This window comes from Helicoverpa armigera, chromosome 13 (genome assembly GCF_030705265.1).
Source record: "Helicoverpa armigera isolate CAAS_96S chromosome 13, ASM3070526v1, whole genome shotgun sequence".
NCBI lineage: Eukaryota > Metazoa > Arthropoda > Insecta > Lepidoptera > Noctuidae > Helicoverpa > Helicoverpa armigera.
This window is the reverse complement of record NC_087132.1, coordinates 11,389,189-11,409,604: the sequence shown is the minus strand read 5'-3', so window position 1 is coordinate 11,409,604 and position 20,416 is coordinate 11,389,189. Positions and strand designations below refer to the sequence as shown.

At 36.2% G+C, this 20,416-nt stretch overlaps 2 protein-coding genes and 1 long non-coding RNA gene across 4 annotated transcripts in view; 2 read left to right on the top strand and 1 right to left on the bottom strand.

Moving 5' to 3' along the window:
• LOC135117688 (uncharacterized) overlaps window positions 1–20,416 on the top strand; it is a 61,157-nt gene that overhangs the window by 38,498 nt on the left and 2,243 nt on the right. The gene's annotated exons all lie outside the window — the stretch shown is intronic.
• Window positions 129–2,353, bottom strand: LOC110382346 (acylglycerol kinase, mitochondrial). The gene is made up of 3 exons (XM_021342947.3): window positions 2,130–2,353; window positions 1,654–1,952; window positions 129–1,374 (listed from the first exon to the last, which is right to left on the bottom strand). The coding sequence occupies exons 1-3, from the start codon at window positions 2,237–2,239 to the stop codon at window positions 530–532; spliced, it is 1,254 nt and encodes a 417-aa protein (XP_021198622.1). The 5' UTR covers window positions 2,240–2,353; the 3' UTR covers window positions 129–529.
• LOC110382341 (transcriptional protein SWT1) lies at window positions 4,756–20,403 on the top strand. 2 transcript variants are annotated; one of them, XM_021342941.3, is made up of 12 exons: window positions 4,756–4,993; window positions 5,142–5,295; window positions 6,141–6,874; window positions 7,492–7,624; window positions 8,029–8,187; window positions 9,170–9,273; window positions 9,710–9,892; window positions 10,525–10,711; window positions 12,734–12,953; window positions 13,893–14,033; window positions 14,522–14,656; window positions 14,965–20,403. In XM_021342941.3, the coding sequence occupies exons 1-12, from the start codon at window positions 4,865–4,867 to the stop codon at window positions 15,047–15,049; spliced, it is 2,364 nt and encodes a 787-aa protein (XP_021198616.2). In that variant the 5' UTR covers window positions 4,756–4,864; the 3' UTR covers window positions 15,050–20,403. The 2 variants fall into 2 exon arrangements, with proteins under 2 accessions (XP_021198616.2, XP_021198617.2); XM_021342942.3 differs by having other exon boundaries at window positions 4,854–4,993; window positions 6,116–6,874.

Sequence of the window (20,416 nt, the reverse complement as noted above, 5' to 3'; positions counted from 1 at the left end):
TTTTAATTTATCTTCCAATTAAGAGCTAGGTGGCTTAATTTAATATTTGTAGTTTATCTGTTAATTAATTTTCTGGAGTCAACTACACAAGGTGCTTATGTTGTTAATGTTAAAAATAGATTTAAATATAATTTTTATCATAGTTACTTTTTATTAAAGTCAATTCATAATTTAACATATTCGTTTTTGTACTTATCATAATTTATTTCAATATATTTACGAGATAATTCTATAATCTATTGGATCTCGTGTTTGATACTAAAAGCTTATTCAAATAATCGCCTGATTACGAAAGACATTGTGTCATATCATCTGAAATAATTGGCCTGTTTTATAGCAAAACATTCAGAAGCAACACTAACACTATAATTTTGAAATTTTAACCTGTAGTTGTGGTAAAATAATGATACATATAAAATAATATAAAATGTGCATAATCCAGCAGCCCTGCCTATATTCTCATCTTGTCTCTAACCAATTTACAACATAAAAGCATATGAGGTAGCCACTATATCGAATAGCGTGTATTTCATTTATCATAGTGTTTACAGAACAATTTCACAACTTTCGGCAATAGGGTAACTTTGATTGGCTTGGCCTCATACTCTTCCCTATCAATATCAATGACCGTTGCTCCGAAGTGCTCCTTGGGGTATAACACCACACTCCTGGCCAATATCGCATCTTTGATTCTATTGTCGCGCACTCGAGCCCAACCTTCAGACACAAATTCAGTGTATTTATAATTATATTTCCCAATACCTATGCTCAAAGCAGGCGTGCTTTGAGTATTCTGTAAATTAGGTGTCACAATCCTGAAATCACTGGTTTGGAAGCAAATCTCTTTGGCAGAGTCACACTGGCTGTTCACTATATTTGAAGGATCATTGGTTTGTGCGTAAGACGTGGTGGGCATAAAGAAGGCCCATTTTCTCTTTATTTGCGGCCGCTTCTGCACGCAATTGCTGCATCCATCGCAGGGTGGACTGTACTTGATTGTACCTTTACAGTGCCAGTTAAGAGATTGTCTGTAACCATTAAAGATGTACGATGCATATTCTCTAAGTGATCCGTACAGCCAGTATTTGTGTTTCTTTGCTGAAACATCTCTGAAAGCTCCCCATTCTACTGCACACAATGCGTATATCGGCTTTTTTAATGACTCTTCGTCTTCTTCCTCAATGGGTTCTATTTTCATGGCATCCTTCCACACTGTACTACCTTTTATGATGGCCATGGAGGCTTCGATCAGTTGCTTAACTCTAAGCACGCCAACTCCTGGTTCAAATAGGAGGTTCCCGATGGTATTTGTACGTCCCAGTGGTAATATGCCAAGTGGAAAACGATTTGCTTCATCATTCCTTCGTAGTAGGCCTGTAAGATTATAAGCATAATAATAAACAAGGGCATACAAGAATAATTTTCAATCTGAGGCAGATAATTTATAGGTATTTTGTGGTCTTTTACAGATTTAAAACACATATTCAGTTAAAATAGGTTCAGTAATTTTATCAAAAAAAAAACAATCAAGAATTACATAATATATATCCGCTTTGTATAAAATTATTTATTAATGACAGTTTTGACTAAATTCACTATCTCTTTAATGATCAAAGCTCATCTACTTGATGTACAACGGTATATGTAAAATACCTGTAACAGTCTCAGAAACTGTGCCATCTCCTCCAGCCACAACAATCGCCTGTGTTCCTCGCAGGGTCTCTACCAGCTCCTTAGCGTTCCCTTCACTGGACGTCTGTATAACATCCACTTGTAACCCGGCTAAATGCAAGAGTGGTTCGCAGTACTTCTCAAAGTCTTGCTTAGCATTCCTTTTGTTTGCAACAGGATTTAATATGACAGTTACATGGGTTGGGTTCTGTTCCATTGGAATAGGGCCGTCGCCATATTTTGAGGCCTCCCTGCATGCTGCGCGCATAAGTAAGTTGATACTGTGGGATAGAAGAGGTTCTGATCATACTGTTTAGGTAAATACATTAATTTACAAGTTCATAACTGGCAAATAATGTTGGGGTCAACATTGATCAATATTGGTTTGTTTAAGCCATCTGGAATTCAATAGTTTGCTGAGAAATAAATTTAATTTACATTAAAAAAACTTCGCTTACTCATATTTCTCTTTTGCTTTCATAGCGCCATAACAGAAGGCAATGGCTCCCACAACGGACTTTTTCCAATTTGTTCTAATGACTATTTTTAAATTTGTAAGTCTCTCCATAATTTTAGTAAATTTTACGAAATTTAATAAAAATAATTGAGGTTATAATCAGCTGTAGCAGCTGATTTTTAATCTGACTTTATCTGACTGTCATTTTGACGATTTTGAGCTCAGCTTCTTGAGCTTCTTGAAGTTTCAAAAAACAACGTTCGGAAAGTCAGAACAGAAATGTACTACTGAAAATTGTAATCAATTAAATGTGTACTTATCAAGTTTCCGTACTAATGCAACGAATGCAACGGGGCAAAGCGGGTGCAGGCATGTGTGTTTGCATTTATAGCAAATGTATGCAACGATTTTTTTTTTTGAAGCCTGAATAAATTACACCTCGCCCTGGAAAGACTGAAATATTTTTCATCCTTTAACTATGAAATAATGCAATCTCCATAATTTTCATACCCAGTACAGTGGGCTTTAAGAATGCTGTCCCGTAAAACCGTTCGTACCATGTTATTAATAGTAAAAGTAGATAGCACTACCTCGTTGGTCTACTAGTAGTCACAATGTCGCATAGTACGACGGCTGTACACTAAAATCTCTTTGTGGGTCAAGAAGCAACCCAAGGTCTCGAAAGTTGGTCATTGATACTCCCGTACATAAAAGTCTACTGCCTCGTTGGTCTAGCTGTCGCAAATGCGGCTGCTGAGCACGAGTTCTCGGGTTCGATTCCCGAGTCGGGCCGAAATCGCTTTGTGGGTTCTAGAAGACTTTCACAAATCAGCCCGGAGCCTGGAAGCTGGTGATTGATACACCCGTGCATCGGAGAGCACGTAAATGTCGGTCCTGCGCCTGATCTCTTTCCGGTCGTGTCGGATTACCGTCCCATCGGGCTATGAGAGTTAAGGAATAGTGAGTGCACCTGTGTCTGCGCAAATGCTCGTGCACTATAATTTATGTCCTGCGCATTTGGCTAATCTCCGAGTAGCCGATAATCAGCTAGGAGGACATCATCATCACATAAAAGTCTATCCTACGCAAGTATGCATGGTCTCTCTCCGTTCGTCGAGTGATTTTCTCATATTTTGGCTTCAAAGTGAGGGAATAGGGATTGCGTTTGTGTCCGCAATGCTTTTTGTACTATAGCATCTTCTGCACTGCACAGCTGGGTGATCTGCTAAAATGACAGCAGCCGCTGAGGCCTGCCATTCGTAGGGCCGCCACAGTGGCGGCGTAGCATCGGGTGGCACCCGGGGCGTACTACCTATTGAGAACCCCGCCAAAAAAAACGACGAAAAATAATCACGGGCTAAAATTGTATATTAAAGTACTTAAAAATCATTCATGGTGCTTTTTGCTAGGTTTAACATAAAGAAACCGGAGACAGATCACTGCAAACTTATAAAGCCCTAGCGAAGCGATCCCGTGTCATTTGAGTTTTGAGACTTAAAATAACTCAAACATGTTTCTAAAAAACCAGTGTCCAGTGAAGAAGCCGCGAGCGAAGCGAGCGCGAAATTTTTGAATTTTAGAACAGTAAAGTCCCTTAAAGAGTTTAAAAGAAAGAGGCGTAAAGTGGAAAAGTCGCGAGCGAAGCGAGCGCGAAATTTTTGAGTTTTACGACAGTAAAGTCCCTTAAAGAGTTTAAAATAAACAGGCGTAAAGTGGAAAAGTCGCGAGCGAAGCGAGCGCGAAATTTTTGAGTTTTACGACAGTAAAGTCCCTTAAAGAGTTTAAAATAAACAGGCGTAAAGTGGAAAAGCCGCGAGCGTAGCGAGCGCGAAATTTTTGATTTTTGGGACTCAATAATACCTAAAGAAATTAGAAAAACCACCGTAATGTGAAAGGCGCGAGCGGAGCGAGCGCGAAATTTTTTGAGTTTTGGTAGGTACACAAAAGTCCTCCACTTCCTAAACAACTTAGAAATCGTCAGCGTAGAGCGTCAGTTGTTTTTGCTACTTCGGTGCTTTAACTTTTTGTTAGATTGAGGACTCAAGAAGTAAACGCAGAAGAAGTTTTTTTCTAAGTTTGAGGAATTAATTTAAGTAATCAGGAAACAGAACAAAAATAAACAAGAAAGAGAGGGGTGACAACCGGACTGTGTCACCCCTCTCAGTGTTGCCTCGACTCCTCGCGCATGCACTGTTGTGGTTTTGTTTGAATATCGTGCATTTAGTGAACCTAGGCTTTGCAGATTAGAATGGCACCCTCAGTGACTTGTCAATTTTGCCCGCGCCATCCTGGTCGTGCAGATATGTGCCGACCGAGATGGCACCCCCTTAGACGTGGCACCCGGGGCGGACCGCCCCCTCCGCCCCCCCCTTACGCCGCTACTGGGCCGCCAATATTATGTAGACCAACTTGTATATGATGAGAGATAAAATCTGTAGTCTTGTTTTATAGAAACCATATGATGAACAAAAAGAGCGTTCAACAAAGCCGTATTTAAAAGTTAAAAATCCGTTGTCTCTGGCGCAAAGCAGTTAAAAAAGATACTCAGCATAAAATCCAAATGAAATTAAACCTTAAACGCATGCAATACCGAGTATATTGGATAAATTCCTCTACAGGTTTGGTTTTCAAGTCCTATCATAGACAAAACTCAAATTGATTTGTCAAATAAATATCTATATTTTCGTTTTGTGATGTGTTAATGATATTTATTTTAATTTTCTTCAGTAATTCGTCATGAGTTCTGATAAAAAGACAGTCGTCAAATTAAACGACGGCTGGGTGCTTTGCACATCTAAATCGAATCCTGGTAGAAAGTATTATTTCAATAAGAGAACAGGAAAGTCGTCATGGACCCAACCACAGGTGAATATCATATTTTTTTGTTGTATACAGTCATTATTAACGCAAAACTGGTTTTAAAATCTATTTAGGGTAGATGGAGAATGTCTTCTTTTATCATTTGGATGTAAAATCGATCGTAATGTTGTCTTTTTCGTCTTTAAATTTCAAGGCTACAGAAAAGTCTGATAGGAAACACAAAAACAGGAAAGAGAAAGTAAATAGAGAAAAGAGCAAAAAGGAAGAGGCGCAGAAGAATAATTTGAAGAGGAAAAGCGATCAGAGCAATGAGGAACGGGACTCAGCAAAGAAGAAGCAGAAAAAGGGTATGTCATGTTATTTACATATTTGTTGTAGATTACGAAACATTAAACTTGTTATTATCAATAACATCGTAATTCCAGAATGCCGTAAAGTTAGTCCATTTACATTTCTATTTAACAAAAAGTCCTTGTTGAAAATGTATCAACACTGTTATTTAAAGTAAATAACTTAAACATATACCAGAAATCTATAGTTCTCATATGAATATAAAATAAGGTGGTTATTTCAATATAATCAATAAAATATTCATGTTAAGTGATAAATATTTATTCAAAATCAAAATTATTATGTGAATACGGTTTTGAAGAGGCCAAAACTCTGTATTTAATCTGCCATTTTATTTAATACCATTCTTATAGTTGTAATGTTGAAAACAAACAGTAATTTGATGAATAAAACAAGTAATGTGTACATATCTTAGCTGCATACTGGAAATTGCAGTTTTGTTTGTGGGTTAGAGTTAAATTATAAGCTGCTAATACTTAATCAATGTATTTTTTATTCCTAAGTTGTGATATGTTGTTATTATACAACATTTGCTTTATTAATTCATGTGGTGTTTTGTAAAGTTAAATTGCAATTAAATTCTAATGCAGCAGACAACAGATTATTTAGAGATTAATAAATAAAACTGTGTTCACATACAGATTATAGGTCTGATGCCAAGGAAATGTTAAGTTTGTAGATACAAAGTTACATTGTTACTGAAATGTTTAGTAATAAAATATCAATTTCTTCCTCAAAATTACATACATATACACTTTTCATTTCATAACATACACTTCCATGAAATACAGCCAAGACCTTTTATGGTATTCATAGATAACTAACAAAATTATCCATGCAGAAGCGGGCACACCAACTAAACAGAAATCTAAAAATGAATCACCTCAGAAACCTACGCCTACAAAAGAAACTCCCGAAAAGCAGACGCCGGTTAAAAATGCAGCAAATCAAAGACTTTCACAGCTCAGATCCCGGTTATCGGCCGAGGCTCAAGAAGAGAGCAGTAATAGTAATGACAAATCCCCTGTTAAACCTAAGCAGAAAATTAGCCCCAAACCTACCGCTACTGAGACGAAAACATCCAGAACTGAAACGAAAAGTCCAACGGTTACCGAAAATAAGTGTAACACAACTCAATCGCCGAGTAGTGACAGTTTACAGTCCATGCCATCACCGTCTCAATTCTTTGCGGCTAACAAAATAATCTCCTCCATGAAGGCCCAGTTGCCTGAAGAATACTGTGATAAAACAAAGCCAAAAGACACATTTGCTGATATCGAGCATGGTATATGCAATCAGACTTCTGAATATCCGTATATGAAGCATCCTGCCACTCCACCTCAGTTCTCTGAAGCTAGTAAGCTAGTATCTGCTATTAAATCTAAGCTCACTAAAGTAGCGGGTAAGGATGGGAATATTAAGACGTTTACGTCCGCTAGTGACCGGATGGAAGCGTTACGGAAGAGTTTGGGAACTGATTTGATGGACACTGAGAGTGAATCTTTAGTATTAAGTAATATTGTAAGCAGAGAAACAAAGTGTGTGTCCGAAGCCATGGATGTGGATTGTAAGGAGGTTAGTAATCTCTTTTATATTTAACAGCATTCTTAATAATCTAGAGGTATTTACTTGGCTAGGATGTAAAATGAATTCCTAATTTAAAATACATATACATTTTCATATTTATGCAAATGAGTTATTGATAAGGTCTGTGCAAAAGATACAAAGAAAGACTATTCCGAAAGGCCTGACCTATGACCAGAGACTAAACATACATCTGTAGAGTAGGTGAATAGAATATTAAAAACTTTTTTGTTGAACTTTTGATTTTATCTGGAGATTTTGTAGTTTCCTGTATATTTGCATTATCTATTTCTATGATATTTACCTGTATTTCCTCTGTAGTTTACCCTTTTAAATATTAGTCTACTGACTATATACTGCACATAAAATATAAAAAGATACCTATTTCCTTTCTCAAATTATATTCTATGTGTGTATCAAATTTAATTTGGTTCAGTAGCATGGAAGTTAGACATTCATAATATTAGTAACAATCCTGGAAGACATTTGGAATGACAAACTGGGCATAACAATGAATATTTTCCTAGGCAAAGGCTTCTTGGCAGAATCATGTGTCTTGTTTATTTGAAAGTCTAATAAATATTATATTGTGTTACATGTTGTTTCAGATAAAGCAAGCAGCACCTCTAGTGAATTGTACAAAAGATAACATAAATACCAACGTTGTTTTAGTTGTTGATACAAATATTTTTATACATGAATTGGACATGATCAAGATTGTTCTCAATTCTAATATTAAAGGTAATTATTGTTTCTATTATCAAATTATTTTATAACTAACTAGACAAGTTGATCTACTTGGATTTGTGACTTTCTCTTTCTTCTTGGATACTTTGGATTGTCTTGTTTCATAAAACGCATCTCAAACTATTGATTTTATGATTTATTAAGACAACTGGCTACCCCAGAAACAAGTAATGTAGCTAACTTCTGTTACCAAAATAGAGACTGCACCTGTGTTTGTGCTTGCCATTTGTGAATTGAATAAAGTGAACCGTTGGCTTGGCCGATGATCGGTGGCAAAAGTAAACAAAAATACTGTTCTATGTTAGATACCATTGGTATACTTCAGAAGAGACAGAACTTTACACAAATAAAACCGCTATTCTGTTTAGTATTGAAATAAATCATCCATTATTTCACAGGATATGTTGAACAGCCAACGCTCTTAGTACCCTGGCGGGTAGTGAACGAGCTGGACCGGCTGAAGGATAATAACAACTGCAACGGCGCGATATGGAAGAGAGCCAAGTCTGCTATGGACTACCTATACAAGTCCATACCTGAAAATAGTAGGATACGAGGTGAGGTCCTTTCCAATTTTTATTTATTTATTTATTTATTTGAATCAGGCATCTAAGGCCCATAGAAAAATACAATACACAAATACTATAACATAAACACATACACTAATACATATTTTATATAAGTAACTTAAAACTAATGCACACGAAGTGTCGGCGTCGTGTTACGCTGCGAGGTGTCGCGTAACCATCCTCGGAACCTCCGATAAACGACACCTTTCGGCCAAAACTCTTCCTTGAGGAATGTCTCGACGTGATGAGTTGGAACTCGCACCATGAACGAATTGAAGTTCGTATTGTGGCGCGACTCCAACTTCGCCACCCTCAAGGTCCAGTTGGTCTTGGACCGGACATACTCCACGATCTGCTCCACCGTCGTGGTGTGATGTAGACGGGACACGTACAACTGCGTCGTTGGTACTGCAGGACGCAGCAGGATGTTAGGTCCAGTTTGTGCGGTACCGCACTGATTCCTGCAAGGTGGCCTCTTCTTTCTCCTTTCAACCTTTATGAAGCCATCCTTGTCGCACGTGTCCTTCTTAGGACCAGTCTGTGGCTGTGATGTGCCACGGGTTTGTTTACCCCCTTTTGTTTTGGCCCGCTTTGTTTGCGTCACAACGTTTATGTATTTTATGCCTCTATTCCACCTACCTTGTTCAGGAAATACATCATGCATTTGGATAACAAGTAAAGTAAACTGAAACTGACTTTTTAGTATCACCAGCTTTCTTGCAAGATTTATCAAAATATCTCCAATAGTTTAACAGTGAAAACATCGCCAATAAACCTTTCCATGAAATATTTTGTCTTGACCATCTTAAAAATTAACTTGTAGTTCTAGGCTAGGCTGGAATGTTACATAATTATCTAAGTGGCACTAGCAATTGGCAAAAAGGCCTTTGAAATATTCTTGTTACTATTTTTACGGTAAATATTATTATATAGTTTTAGCTAAACAAATACAATAATATATCTTGTCCAGGACAACCGCTCCGTGACGCGAACTCTCACATATACCCGTGCGAGTCTCCGGACGATGAGATCCTCAACTGTGCCCTGCAGCAGGCTGAGAGGGGCAAGGATGTGGTAAGATACTTATGTGAAGTCATCCACGGATTTCTTGGAACAACAGAACATGTAATGTAGATACTGCAGGAATCTCCCCTGTCTCCCTAAAATAACTACAAAAAATACTGTTATGATAGGGAACCACTTTTGTTGAAAATGGATAGGGTTTGCTGCACTGAATTTTTAATAAAAAGTTCTGAGTAAATGCAGAAATGTAAATAAAACTTATCGATTGTATACCCGATTTTAATGTAGATGAAATTTGTATGAAACCAGTCGTATTTTAAAAGGTATTTGAATTAGGAGTAAATTGGTATAATATAGTGGTAGTAATATCGTTTGGTAGACATACCTTTCAACCTTCGATTTGATATTCCGTTCAATCGAAATCATTCTAACTGTACCAATAATACTTACCATGAACCACGTATTTGAACCACTTCATCATCACCAGATCCTCCTATCAAACGATAAGATGCTATGCAGTAAAGCAATCATCAACAACATCAAGAGTCTCAGCTTGTCAGAGCTGAAGGAACTCCTGGAGACCACTCCTCAGGAGACAGACCCTGACGCCTTCGACAACTTGAAGCATTACCAGGCGACCATCTACCAGCTGTTGGCGAATATTCTAGAGGTTTGTACCATTCTGGAATACTTCCAGTCAGTGTTTTACGTGGAACGACCTATCTAACCTCAACCTAGTAACCGAGGTAACTCGATAACCAATTGGCAAGATTTTCTGGCATCTAACTATTCGCAAAGACTACTATAGGTGCTCAAATACGTACCTTCTGAACTTATCATGACAAGATAGTATAAAATAAAACAAAGTCGCTCTCTCTCTGTCCCTATATCTAAGTATGTAGAATGTTTAAATATTTACAAATACGTAACAGATGTAGATGCGGTCTTTTTTAACCTTTTCACCGCCACGCCATATCGGTATTCCTATGCCCTGTACGCCAAGCCCGAAAATCTTAATTAAATATCTACTAAAAAATACATAAAAGTAATGATTTAATAGGTTTATTTTGTATTTTTCTGCGACCTGTTTTTTGTCGAGTATAGCCGTCGTTGGCGCACAGGGCACGCTTGCTCATGTCGGCTATAGCCGACATTGGCGTTCAAAAGGTTAATAGATCCGTTAATTGAAGAGGAAGGTTTATAAGTGCATTTAGTATCAGCAGCAATGCTGCATGGGTGCAAACCCGTGCGAAGCCACGGCGGGTCGCTAGTAATGTATAAATAATAAAAATCTTTTTGCAGAATGAAATGCGCGCGAAATACAACAATTTATGGCAGCACGTGCTGTTCAAGGCACCGCCTTGGACGTTGGCCGATGTGCTCCAATGTTTGCTCAAACATTGGATCGCCGTGTTCAACGAGGTCTTCCCGAGGATAGAACACCTTATCATCGATCTGAAGAATGCTCTCACTATTGTTGATCAGAAAGGTAAATATTAAAAATATTGTGACAGTTTTTTTTTACATAAAATGGTGCTTGTTTTCGTCAGTTACGCTCACACTTTACTTACGGCCAATAAGTTAAATTTCATATTCTATACTCTTTGTTTTTCACCACAATCCAGGCTTGGCTATCTCCAAACCAGTTGATTTGAATTAATTATCTATATGAGCTCAACAACAGTTTTCTAATAATTTTAAATACACTCAGCGGCACGGAATTTGGCCCAAACAAACACAAGTAGATATCAGCCCAGATAGCTGTTGTAAATTCTAATTTCATATGACATATTGTCAATCCTTTCGTAATTGTTAATTAAAATACAGAAAAATGTGTATCTGTTTAACTTTTATAACATTAAAAACAGATTCCGTTGTTGGAACACAAAGCAGAAAGTTAAGTTTAAATTCAGATAGAAATTGCCGAAGTACTAAGCACGTTCCAAAAAAAATAATGATTATGATCGTTTTTTGTTTCTCTTTTTTTCACAATTTGATCTGAAAATTACCCTCACTGCAGCTCAAGTTGCTCAAGTAGTGTTGCTAAGACGTCAAGGGCGTACGCAGCGGAAGATGGTTGAAACTTTAAGTGCACCGCGTACAAGTTAAAGATATGCATAGAAAATGTATGACCAGACTGGCCTTTACACAAGAAGACCAGAAAGTGGGGGTGTAAGGTGTTCGTCGGCGCACGAGGACCGATTTATCGTACCTGCAATAATGAAAAATCGGTTTCTCACTGCGTTAGAGATACGCCAGCCTTTGCAAACAGCAAGAGAAGTCAACGTCCGTAAGTGCACAATAAGAAGAAGGATGGAGGAACAGGATCTGCGTGCTCGGAGACCAACTCGAGGCCCGGAACTTCTCTCGCACCATCGCAAAGCCAGACTTAGGTTTGCAAGAGAACATGCAAATTGGACGCGTGACCAATGGAGTAAAATTTTAAGGACCGATGAATGCAGAGTCGTCTTAAAAGCTCCAGACGGCCGTGAACGTGAATGGAGAAAGCGCAGAGAATGGCTTCTTCCCACCACTGCCAAGCAAACAGTTGGTTTTCATGGTGGGTCCATCTTGGTTTGGCGAGGCATAAGTTTAGAAGCCCGTACTGAATTATTGGTTGTCGAAAGCCGTCTGACAACAGTGCCGAATATTGAAGAGATCCTTCAAAATCATGTTTTACTCTGTCAGGGAAGGATAGGAAGTGAAGAATACCGGATAATGCAGGACAATGCTCGACCTCACGCAGCTCTTTGCGTAACCGATTACTTGTTCGAGGTCGGTATTCAAAAATTGGACTGGCCTGCAATAAACCCATCCATGAATCCTGTAGAACATGTCTGGAACATGCTTAAAAAACAGGTCCAAGCAAGTCGTAACCCACCACAGACTCTCAGTGAACTGAAAACCGCGCTGGTAGCTACCTGGGAGGAGATCTCCCAGGTGGAGGTAAAAAACATCATCCAGAGCATGCCAGATCGTATGCAGGCAGTCATCAGATCAAGAGGAAGAAACACCCATTATTAAAATTCGATAAGTTTCTGTTTTGTTAAAAAAGTTGAATTTTAAGTTTATGGTGATTATTGCGGTAAAGGACTCTGTTTTCTAACTTAATGAAACTTAATGAAAATCCTCACAATTTTGTTGTTTGTTAGACATTTTCTTTTGGAAAATGAGTAAATTAAACAATTTTAAAATAAAAATTCTGATTTTTCATATAAATAATGGTTATAAGGCCCAAATGTGCTTGGGCCAAATTCCGTGCCGCTGAGTGTATATTACATACTAAAACTATAGTAACATCTCACCACTCAAATCCCAATTTCGATGTTCAGAAAAAACTTCTCGTACCGACTCTTACGACCAGTGATATTGTTCTCGCCAAACTTTTTGTCATTTTATAGGTATCAGCGGTGGTTGAGGCAGAGGAGGGGTGTAGGCAACATATGCGCAATTTAGTAACAAACCGCCATTTTTACTACTTACTAACTATTCAAAACCCTCTCGTTTCCAGATTCAAAATCCCTCCTAGATTCCGAAGTATCGAACTTCAAGGATCTCTGCTTAGAAGTGGCGAAGAAATGCCAGATAATACCGGAATACATGGAGTTAGCTAAGATAACTGTAGACCGCTTGCTGAACGATAGAGCCTGTGATGCTGAAGATGAGAAGCACGGGGAACTAATGGTTATAGACGCCTTTGAAAACGTGTGGACTGTTATGTCTAGTTATTGGTGAGTGTTTTTTGGCTTATTTTGTGATGTATCTTCCATTTGTTTGATTAGAAAAATAATTATGCTATCAGTAATAATAACTTTTATTCTCAAAAGTTTAGATTTTTGTACTCTAAGGTTTCATGGTCTTAGTTTGATAGTTCTTTCTGTTAGTTTTGTGATTCCAAATTAACATTTTGAAATATTAAATTAAGTAGATGTAAATTCAGTGTTTAGTTGTAGATCATTTATTTTATTTATTTTATTTTATATATTTAGGTTCACCTACAATTGCTTACATCAATACTTATAATTAATACATGCTGAAAATAATTAGTAATAACAATGTAGCAATTACTTAAAGGTAAACACCGCTTATGTTAAGAAACAGGGTTTAACTACGACCTTAACTAAACACTTTTATTTATTAAATTAAACACGTTCTATTTACGTATGGAATAGGGTAGCTGACTGCTATTAAAAATGTATATGTAAATATTATTACCTTGAAGGTTGCTTGATATTTTTAAATTTTTCAATGATGGTTATATTTTTTTGTAAAATTTTGAATAAACAAATAGAAAATCAGTCAACTATCCTATCAGTGCATCTCAAGATTCGGTAAACTGATTAATAGGGCCTTTAATCAGTTTACCGAATCTTGAGATGCACTGATAGGATAGTTGACTATATTTAGAAAGAAGAAAAGAAACAAAATTACGAAATTTATACAAACCACACAAATGTTGATCTCAACGTTGATTCTCATTCGATTGCTCACTGTGGATAACAATAATTGATTGTTCGGTTATTTTGCGATTAGTAATTGGATTTTGAAATTAGCTTCATTTAAACTATGTCAAATGTCCAAACTCTAAACGAAAAACTACGGATCGGCCATTGCAGTATACTGATGAACGGAAATTTTCCTAAAACTAATGTTTTATGTTTCCATCTCAGTGCGAAGCTATCATCTCGCATGGGCGTCCCGCACACGATCGAGGACAAGTGGCCGGCGGCGGACGAGCCGCTGCCCGCGCTCAGCACCAAGCTCGCGCTCTTCACCAGCCAGATCTCCGCCTTCACTACTGCCATCAAAGGGTAAGGACAACTCTCATCATCATCTCCAGAGCTTTTTCCCAAGTTTTTTATCTGCTGTATGGGTCGGCTTTCCGAGTCTAACCGGAAAACACTGGTACTCAGCTGAATCCGGTTAGACTGGAAGCCGAAACTCAAACTTGGCTGCTAAACAACAGTTTTTGAACCTCAAAATTTACAAAACTTCACTACAATAAAGCCTGTAGCAAGTTTATTATTGGAAGGACAGTTTAGACATAAATAAACATAAATAAGCGTCATGCAGCTTGCCGCGAAAAATAGTATTCAGCGGGCATCCAAAATTTAATTCAAAATTAAACAAGTTACCAAAATATATGGCTGCGCAACATTTTGCGCTATTGATCTGCGCAAATCTTCTTTGTGCGCTAAATACTGCGCAAAATTATAAAACAATGTCTAAATGAAATTGCTTGCACGAAGACCAACCTATGGGCTCATCTTATCCCTACTAATATAATGTTTTTTCACAGTGTATTAAGTTCGGAAAACCCGGAGTCGTCTGTCGAGGATCTAGAGCGAGCTTTCAAGGATAGTTTGTCGCTCATTTGTATGGACAACGAGTACATCAGCAAGAGTAGATTAGCTGTCTTCTGTACTAAATGCAGGTATGTACTTAAGAGGATTATTATTGAGTGTAAAAACGTAAAAAACTGGCTTTTTATTGTTGGGTTTATGTATTAAAACCTTCAGGAAAAGTTAAAATATTTTATGCGCAAATCTGAGTCCCTAATCTGGACTGTTAGTTATTATAGAATATGCGCGTTTTGTTTCCAACCTTTTTATGGCGTTACCTAGCCAGCGTTTGAGTAAATAAGTGATTTCTGCATTCCTAACAGAAAACAACTGTTAACAATCTGGCAAAAAATTAATGTCATTTTTCAAAATTTTCTAATGACGGCACAATTATTTCCAGAAATATGCTTCAGGAGGCGTACACAAAATTCTCACAACTAATGGAGTTAATTGAAATATGTAAAAACACCCTCGAGAATCAATAAGTATATTATTTACTATTTACAATTACTATGTACAGCCGCGGTCACAACGGTGACGTGTTAATAGTCCAATGTGTACAGTAGATCAAGTATAACCCAATATGTACCTAGAATTATTATTATTTAGTAAATATTCGTGATTTTGTACTTCAATATAGGCACACAATCTTTTAAGACTAAAATGTATTTATATCGCGTAAAAACTTTAAATAATACTAACGTTAATGTTTAAAAAATATATGATTAGTAACTCTTTTGACCACGACTGTACTGTCTAGTCCGTACTGTACAAAAGTGTACCAATTAGATAAAAAATGTCTTTGAATTTTATGAAGAAGTTCCTTTTGCTATATGTTTCCTTGATTTGACTCTAAATGTGATTAAAATCTTTATTGATAAGATTTTTATATTATGGTGTAAAATATGTCTATACCCATTTATTCTTAAACCTACGATAAAGCATGCAGTTCAAAATAAGGCGTTTAACATATTACAGTTTTATAATTGCGCCTTTAATTCTACATTCTTGAGACAATTCAAAAAGTAATTTTCTTATAAAGTTTATGCCAGAGTTGACCTCAATAAACTGGCAGACAGATATACAAAAAGTATAGACATGAACGGCAAGTAACTTTGCGAAATTCTTCCGGTAACCTTAATATTATCTAATACCTTTTCTTCCATTATGAGTTAAGAAACATAAGTCATTGTTATAACATATACATAGTGAATGAGAAAAACTAATGATTCTGTCTTTTAGGTAACTCTTAATATAATGGACACGTATTTTTTATTTTCTCTCACAAACAAATACAACGTATAGATACAACAGGATTGAATTTAGTGTTACATCACTTTTAAGTACTAATTTTACATGAAAGTGACGCCACCACGACCCCCATTAATAACCTTCAATGCCATACATCTAAGTGATTGCTTAATGTGTTATTAAAAACTAGCTGACCCAACAAACTTCGTATCGTTCAAACCTTCCCTGGACCTCCACAAACATTTTAAAACCAAAATAAACCAAATCGGTCCGGCCATTCTCGAGTTTTAGTCAGACTAACGAACAGCAATTCATTTTTATGTCTAAGATGATATGTGTTCAATATTTTTTGATAACCTAAAAGACGGATTAATTAGCATCACATTTTTTTTACCCAGTCTATAAGTGTATTCAATATTACTTGGATACTAACACAAACGGAGCTTCTAATCATGACCTCATATATTGAACCACGTGTTTCTAACGAAAGAACAACTAAATCAAATTGTATATACAGTGCGTTTGGAGAACAGTTACTGGTATTTAAGAAATAATATTCATTTTTGCTGAATCATTTTTTCCAACATGTATTTTTAGATCTTAAAGTCTTTGCAATGAAGTTCATATTTCAATGAAAATACATGAGTGAAAGTTCTCCAAACTTTATGAAATATCTTCCAACATTATTTAAGTGATAATATGAATGTGTGTTTCTAATAAAAGTACTTTTTGAATGCTAGCTGTCGACTGCACTTGCTGTTGCCCCTTCGATCCAAAACGGTTTCATGTTATACTTTCAAACCAGTTATAGTGCAACTGCGGCCGATATAATGCAGTCACGTCATCTGCGGTCGGCAGTTGGCATTCAAAACGTAACTTAACTTTAAAATTAAAAGCTATAGTCAGTAGTCATAAACAATTGGTTGCAATATTTTTTCGTACACAAAAACGGACTTTACTGTCGTCCAAGACTGATTAATTGTTATATTTTTTATTGTTTTTCTAAAGTTTTTTTCCTTTTTGCCTCCATTTCCTTCTGCACAATTAACATTGTTTGTCGTAATAAATTATAAATTCTGTTGTCATAAGGACGTATGTGCTATTTAATTTCAGTAGAATGAATTCTTCACGACAGAATAACACATGGATTTCGAATAAATGTAAATTGTTAATGATATAAAAATTAACATATCTGGTCAATGTTTTTTCTGTTTAGAAAAATAACGTTATTATTTAAGAAACAACAAAATCAATTAAAGTGTACGTGTTCTAAATTCAATCGAAGTAATTCATTCAAACTTGAGAAACTTAATAATTATTAGGTCTGGTAGGATCTTTCTTACAAGTCAGGATAATGTTCATTTTTGAAAGACAACAGCTAGTTAATGTTTTTAATACATTATACACTTATCACTCCATATTTAAGCCACATAGCATTTTTTCTTATATTTACTTTGATATGTTTACAAAATAAAATTACTTTCAGTGTTACGGGTATCTGTGTAATTACAATTGTAAATATAATCTGTGAAACTACTTGAAATTATCAAACTTTTTCTTTTTTAATGGGAGATCATCAAATAACCCGTCCCGCTGTAAGTGCAGCGTGAGGTGTCAGACTCTTACTGACTAAAACCCATCATGTTCCTTCTTCAGCCCTTTATGTACCAGAGCCGCGGTAACTCTTTCGAACGCACCCGCAGTCCCGACAGGCTTTGGCACTGAGATGTGTTGACTCTCCTTGAGGAGCGCGTGAAACAGCGTGGGCCTGTTGTCTCCTAGGAGACGGAAGGATGATGAACCTCCCGAAACTCGCCATCCACAGACCCACGCCTACGGTGGCCGGGAGTCATCTTTCGACACCCGGCGCCCGTGGTGTCTACCACGTCCACCGCAGCGGCTGGGACGGGTAGTGCAAATTCTCACTCGCTCTTCCGGCCTCCTTCTTATCATGACCGCTTCATAGAAGGAGGCGATCAGACCATGGCTTGAGGCCAATGCCGGGCGTGAGAGGTCGCCGCTGCCTCGACGAGGACCCGGCGGTGCCCTTTCCAAGTAGGGCACTCCTGGACTGTGAGGTCCTCCACGTGCACCCCCCTTAATTGTCCTTTTATCCGCTTTTGGAAGGAAACTCACTGAATTATTTGTTCAATATAAAAGGAACATAATTTGTTTTATTGGTGACTAGATTAAATATAAAAAGGTGATGAACGAAACAGTATCACAAGAAATAAAAGTAATCTAAATATCATCAATCCCTTTCTATGTTCAATTTCCTTTTGTAAAGTGCCACTACATATTTTTTCTGGATGGACTGTATTTTTTTTGTCTTAGCAATATTAATAATTAAACTTGATGATGTAAAATAAGAAATATTTTCTAGCATATGAAGTCTTGCGCATGATACGAAGATGACTTAAATTGTATACTTTATGGTGTCAAAAAACATAACACTTCTAGGCAGTCGGGTAAAAAAGAGTGCAATTTCATTGGAGTAGCTTAGGACCAGAGTAAAAGTAGTGAAGAGTAGTAGATATATCAGGCATTCTTAACATCCGAAGTAAACTGTGTTTACTGACAAATATTACTGTATTACAGCAATTTTACTGTTTATTCATGCTGTTATATTTATCAGTACCTGATTTTTGACAGATGTTAATTATTTGCATTGTTTAGACTTTAGTCTGTTTACAGACAGAAGTGATGCTGGGTTTATGCAAAATACTTTAACGCAAGTACTACTGATGAACTAATATTAAGTTTTTGCTGATTTTCAATGAAATATATTGTTATATCTAGCATTAATTCCTTGTAGTGAATTATAATATTCAGTATGTTAATTCTTTAATTGTTACTTGCATATGTAGGTTCTTTAACTTGGACAATTGCGCAATATTTGCGCAAAATTGCGCAATATTTGCGCAAAATTGCGCAAAACATATATTTTTGCTTAATGTCCCATTTTATAAGCGCAAATAAGAACTATTTCATGCAAAATACTGACTGATAATTTTCAGGAAACATGGTTTGGTAAATAACCAGAGTTTTCAACGCTTCTTTCCCGATATATTTTGCTTTTGTGGCCAGTATCAAAATAGTGGTATGTGTAACAGATTTTTTTTCGAAATTTCTAGATGTGTCTCATGCATGAATTTTGAGAACGCAATTTACTCGAAACGTCATTCTTAACATTATTATATCAAAGTTACATGACCAGTATAATCTAGAAATAAAAACAAGTTTATTTATTTTTATTGTTAAGGTTTTAGCCAATTAATTACGTAGGATAAGAATAAGGTATTAACGTTTCAGATAAACGTAGGTCGTAAAAAAATCGTTAGTTAGCCGTCTCTAGTGATTGTTTAACGTGAACTGTCATATGATATCATAATGTTATTACGACATTTTGTCTGTTCAATGTGCCTTCCACATAAACATGTTCTATGATTTGCATCCATTAAAGTTGTATAGTAATTAATTCGAATCTCGAAAAAATCGTTACAGATCACACCAAAAAACTTTGCATTTCTGAACTTAGGCATTTGACGTCTTACAGCAGTAGTGTTTTGTTTTACAAGTGTAGAGTCAATATAAGCTAACTTCAGACAAGCAAATCTTCTCGACAATAGTTGTAGGAACAAATTCTCAATGTCAAATGGCTAACTTCAGGGTTGCCAAGTAATTTGGCGCAATCTGTACGAACCGATTGCTCATGAAACCTAAACTCTTCCATTTTTTATAACTAACGTCCATCTAAATCAGTTACTTATTTTTTATTTTAGTTTACTTAATTTTTAAACTATTAACTTATTGATTTATTATCAGATTTAGTTTAACGTTTTTAGATAATAAGTTTCGGATTTTGATGTCGGGTATTTAAAATTTATTTTTATCGAATTACTCGTGTATCAATTTAGAGTAAATAAATAGACATATTGTAGTAATGTTTAGATGTATATGGGCCATGCTAATAAGAGTAACAGTTACATGAAGGATGTACCTATTTTAAAATAATTTGGATAACTTGAAAAAAAAAACAAATTATATGAAAGCCAAGACACAATTGATACCTTCGACCGCAATTTGAAATTAAACTTCATAAAGAGGTTACCATCTGAAATAAGATTTTTCGACGGATTTTTCTCCTTTCCAAGCTTATCGATTTTCTATTTAATTTAAATCATCTATATCTACCGCAAAAAAACTTATTTCAGATGATACCTATTGTTTGCTTTGCGTGAACGTGATTTACTTGGATATAATTTCATTGTTTGCCGCTCAAATTCAATATTGGGAACTATTTTGTGTATAAGTGAAGGAATATCCAAAATGGCCGCTGCAATTTTGAAATATTTCCGAAATGTTCCCTGCTGTGGATTCTGATCAATAGTTATTTACAGTTTATATCTAAATAACGTTATAAAAGCCTTCGTGATTATTTTCTATAAGTTTATTTGTATAACTTTTGTAAATATCTTGTATAAAACGATGTTAAATATTTTTACGTTAAATGTTAGTTAAAGCTATAATTGTTGTAAGGCATTCAAATAAACAAATAAATGTGGAAGCGGATGATGGAAGTAAAATATTTATGATTTTAT